This window comes from Bison bison, unplaced genomic scaffold (genome assembly GCF_000754665.1).
Source record: "Bison bison bison isolate TAMUID 2011002044 unplaced genomic scaffold, Bison_UMD1.0 scf7180017864531, whole genome shotgun sequence".
NCBI classification, from domain to species: domain Eukaryota; kingdom Metazoa; phylum Chordata; class Mammalia; order Artiodactyla; family Bovidae; genus Bison; species Bison bison.
In genome coordinates this window covers 1,439,241-1,444,547 of record NW_011495081.1, presented here as the reverse complement: position 1 = coordinate 1,444,547, position 5,307 = coordinate 1,439,241, and the positions used below count along the sequence as shown (strand labels likewise).

Sequence of the window (5,307 nt, the reverse complement as noted above, 5' to 3'; positions counted from 1 at the left end):
TATATATCCTGCAGGTTGTTGGCAAGCAGGGGGTTAAGCTCAGTTGTTGCTATATTTGATTTTTCAAGAAAAGTCAGACCCATATTTAATGTAAACTCTCCCAGTTTTTGATGGGAGATGACTAATTTCATTTTCTTTCAACGTTATGTGGGCCAAACAAAACACATCTGAATACTGCCTGTGTGCTACCAGCCTGCGACCTTTGCGTTTTGGAGGTCCTTTTCGCTTTTAGTGCCCTCTACTCTGAGCCCAAGAATAAGTGTATTCATCTCAAATGACAGGCTTACCCTAATGAATGCCCCCACTTCCAGATAAGTGTTTCCCGTTGTTAGTGTTTTATTATCCATAATTAATGTTACCTTCCAGGCACTTCTTATGCAAACAGCCTTTTGTTCCAAAGTTAAAATCGATTATAATATTTCCTGTTACTTGCTAAAGTGTGTAGATTTAATTTTCTGCTCGTTAGTTTTATCTAACACATCTGCTGGCTGGTTTCACTTCCTCAGGGCCCAACTTAATTTTGCACCAACTCTTGGGAGGTAAAACTTAATCAACTTTCACTTTTGTAAAGCTGAATATTTTTAAAACATGTTGCAGAAATAGTCTTCTATCTCACCTGTTGTGGACTGAACAGTGTCCTCCCCAAATTCATATGATGAAGTGCTGACCTTCAGTGTGACTATATTTGGAGTAAGAGCCTCTAAGGAGGTGATTAAGGTCAAATGAAATTTTTTTTTTTTTTTTGGACCAGGGATTGAATCCAGGCCCTCTGAAGTGAGAGTGTGGAGTCCTAATCACTGGACTGACAGGGAACTCCAGGTTAAATGAAATCTCAATGGTGGAGCCCTAGTCCAATAGGACTGATGTCCTTATAAGAGGAAGAGATACCAAGAGTACAGATACCCAGAGGAAAGGCCATATGAAGATACAGTGACAAAGCGGCCAACTGCAAGGAGGAGAGTGTTCACCAAGAACCACACCTGCCAATGTACGTGTGTGCTCACTCAGTTGGGTCTGACTCTGTGACCCTGTGGAGTGTAGCCCACCAGGCTCCTCTGTCCATGGGATTTTCCAGGCAAGAATTCTGGAGTGGGTTGCCATTTCTTCCTCCAGGGGATCTTCCCAATCCAGGGATCAAACCCAAATCTCCTGCATCTCCTACACTGGAGGTAGATTTTTTACCATTGCATCACCTGCAAAGCCCATAGCTGCCAAGACCTTGATCTTGGACTTCAGCCTTTAGAACTGGGAGGAAATAAACTTCAGCTGTTTAAGCCACCCAATCTGTGATATTCTGTTGTGGTGGCCTTAACAAACGAACCCTTGACCTTTAACTACCCTATCTTTGGTGTCTGATGTCATTCCAGTCATGCTCAGAGAAATCCCACTTTAGACTCTCATTTTACTTCCTGTTCAAAACAGTGTAGACATTTTTATATCATCAATCAAAAGAGTCCTCTGCCTGAGAAATATATCCAACTCTCTCTGTCATGGCAGAATACCAACTATTTGGTGACTCACCCGTAAAATGTGAGATAAAGGAAACCAATCCTTTTCCCGAGTTTTAAAACTTCTCCTCGTTTGTCAGCTGCTCCTGTGAGTCGCACAATGCCGACCTTCTTGAGGCTGGAGAGCCACCTGTATGCGTGCTCATCATCTTTTAAAACATCTTCAAAATCCAGAGTAGGCAGCTGGAACTCTGAGCCCCAGTACTGACACTCTGTGAATTATGAAAAAGGAGAAACCAGTGTTAAAAACACTGTTTTTAACATACAATGAGAACTTCAGAGAAGGAACTAGTTCATTGAAGCTGACCTTTCATCTATCATGGGACAGACTAAAGTTCAATCATATTAGAAATACCCAAATTACCAGCTCTTCTTCCTTGGAGCCAGGCCAGTGTACTCAGGCTTTCTGCCTGCCACTGTCCAAGACCCATGACTGGTATTCACTATAGCACTTTGTCAAGAGAATGTGTAGCTTGTAGATGGTTCTTGATACATATGTCCTTAGGGCTTCTCTGTCTGGATATTGCTTAGAAATAGCCTTGAAATACTGTGCATTTTTAACAGCCAAGTTAAATTACTCAATTCCAAATAGAAAATGAGAATGATGTGTTAGAACAGCCTATCCCTGGGGGTTGGGGGGGAGGGGGGCAGTGTTTGCCATGGTAGGAACCGCCCCTGCTTTCTCTTATTTCAACTGATAAGAAGCTTTATCTGGGGTCAACTTGTTCATGGGAGTCAGCAAAAGCTGTCCATGGGGAGGAAAAGATGGGCCATGTTGTTTTGCCAGAGCAGGCTGGCTAAAGTGGTAATAATGAGATTAGAATGATTTGGAATATAATCATAATTTTTTTGGGGGGGTGGAGGGTGTAAACACATTATTGGTGTTTCTTGATTCTATTAGCTACCCAATAATTTTTTGATGGCTTATTTTTTCAATAAGCCTGATGGTGGTGTTTGGTGGTAGTGGTTTAGTTGCTAAGTTGTATCTGACTCTGCGACCCCATGGACTGTAGCCCACCAAGCTCTTCTGTCCATGGGATTTCTCAGGCCAGAATACTAGAGTAGCTTGCCATTTCCTTCTCAAAGGGATCTCCCTGACCCAGGGATTGAACCTGGGTCTCCTGCATTGCAGGCGGATTCTTTACCAACTTAGCCACCAGGGAAGCCCTCACTAAGCCTAATATTTTACTATATTGAGAGACATTGTGATAGCAGTAAGTCTTCAGGAACTCATGGTTTATGGAAGATTGGACATGGAAGCTGACCATTAAAACAAAAAATGTTGTAAAGCAACTATAATAAAAATTGATAAAAAAATGAGTAAAAGCAGCAAAATAGTGAAGGTAAGCCACCTACAACAGTATGGATTAGACAGACTCATAGGTGACAAAGCAAACAAATCACACAATGTGCTGGATGCTACAGTTGAATTACATTCAAGATACTGTGGAGATAACAGATCTTCTGATCCCTTCTTAACGCTCCTTCTATGATGCCAGTTATTCGTTTAAACACATGAAGTTTCCCATGTCTGTCCCTCATGCCTCAGCTATTTCTGCTAAAATCAAACAGAGCTGGTTTTTATGGGCCCAGCATGCTTGAGCTGTACCACTCTGCTCTCTAACAAGAGTTGGATTTATGTGAAAGAGCTTCTATTCAAAGAGGAGATCTGCTTGACTTTTGAATATTGGATTTTATGGTTTTTTGCTTTGCCACTCCTATTTGCCCTTTGCATTTATAGTCTCCAGATTGTAATAGTTGATACCCATCATAAAGGTCTGTGAAAAGAAGGTGATCAATGTCATAAATACTGCTTCTTGGCTACCTAGATAGAAAGGTCATTTGGCTTCCCATAAAGAGAAAAGTTTCCTGGGCAAAATATCAGTGTTAAAGACAAAAATGATAAATCACTATCTCCTCTTTCCAAACCTTACACCTAAACGGACTACATCTAGAATCTTAAAAAATATTGAAAACAACTTTAAGCTTATTGAGTTCCAAATGAAAACTGTAAGTCCATAGAGTATTAGAGGTAGATGAGATTTTCATACTGGCTTTAGGATATCCCATCATTATGGGCTCTTATTATTGGATAGAAAGATCATCTAAACTATGGCTGAATAGTTCTCAGCTCTTGGGCACTGTAATAATCTGGCTAAGGGCAAATTTTTCATTCGTATAGACTGCTAGATGTATTAGCTGTGCTCTACATGGTCATCTACAGCAATGTGTGATGTCTTTATTACAAAGAGTTAAGTAATTTATTGATGAGCCTTGTTATAATATTTAAAAGAAAAATCTCATATCCTATGGAGAGAAAACCAGCCTGGAGAGATAGTAAGGTCCAGACTGCAGTGTTGTCAAGTAGAACTTTCTGAGATGCTGGAACTACTTTCTATCTGTACCATCCAGTACTGTATCTGCTAACAATATGTGGATATTGAGACCTGGCATATGGATAGTGGAACTGAGGGACTGAGTTTTTTTCTTTATTTAACTTAAACTGACTTAAACTTTGATTTGGGCTTCCTAGGTGGCACCGTGGTTAAGTATCCACCTGCCAATGCAGGAGACACAAAAGACATGGGCCTGGTGCCTGGGTTGGGAAGATCTCCTAGAGTAGGAAATCTCAACCCACTCCAGTATTCTTGCCTGGAAAATTCTATGGACAGAGGAGACCGGTGGGCTACAGTCCATGGACTAGCAAAGAGTCAGATGCAACTGAGCACACACACACACACACACACACACACTCACACACTTTAATTTAAATAGCCACATGTAATTGATACTATATGAAATACGACATGAATAGAATAAAAGACATGGAGCTAAAGAGACTTGGGTTTGAGTCATCATATTGCCTCTTACCAGCTTGTTTCTTTGTCTTTTCTCTGATCTTCCATCTCTTAATTTATAAAATAACCATACTAATATTTGCCTTGAAGGTATATGTTAACCATGCAATGAGTTTATACAAGGAGTCTGGTATAGTGAATAGCACATAGTAGACTAACAACAGAATGGGAAAGACTAGAGATCTCTTCAAGAAAATTAGAGATACCAGGGGGACATTTCATGCAAAGATGGGCTCAATAAAGGACAGAAATTGTATGGACCTAACAGAAGCAGAAGATACTAAGAAGAGGTGGCAATAATAGACAGAAGAACTGTACAAAAAAGATCTTCATGACCCAGATAATCATGATGGTGTGATCACTGACCTAGAGCCAGACATCCTGGAATGTGGAGTCAAATGGGCCTTAGAAAGCATCACTACGAACAAAGCTAGTGGATGTGATGGAATTCCAGTTGAGCTCTTTCAAATCCTGAAAGATGATGCTGTGAAAGTGCTACACTCAATATGCCAGCAAGTTTGGAAAACTCAGCAGTGGCCACAGGACTGGAAAAGGTCAGTTTTCATTCCAATCCCAAAGAAAGGCAATGCCAAAGAATGCTCAAACTACTGCACAATTGCACTCATCTCACACACTAGTACAGTAATGCTTAAAATTCTCCAAGCCAGGCTTCAGCAATATGTGAACCGTGAACTTCCTGATGTTCAAGCTGGTTTTAGAAAAGGCAGAGGAACCAGAGATCAAATTGCCAATATCTGCTGGATCATGGAAAAAGCAAGAGAGTTCCAGAAAAACATCTATTTCTGCTTTATTGAATATGCCAAAGCCTTTGACTGTGTGGATCACAATAAACAGTGGAAAATTCTGAAAGAGATGGGAATACCAGACCACCTGACCTGCCTCTTGAGAAATTTGTATGCAGGTCAGGAAGCAACAGTTAG

At 40.7% G+C, this 5,307-nt stretch overlaps 1 protein-coding gene across 1 annotated transcript in view; it reads right to left on the bottom strand.

Moving 5' to 3' along the window:
- Positions 1-5,307, bottom strand: part of BBOX1 (butyrobetaine (gamma), 2-oxoglutarate dioxygenase (gamma-butyrobetaine hydroxylase) 1) — a 67,007-nt gene that overhangs the window by 37,830 nt on the left and 23,870 nt on the right. The window contains exon 3 of the mRNA XM_010831783.1: positions 1,522-1,720. Coding sequence (XP_010830085.1) covers positions 1,522-1,720 — 199 coding nt within the window. The remainder of the gene's footprint in view (positions 1-1,521; positions 1,721-5,307) is intronic.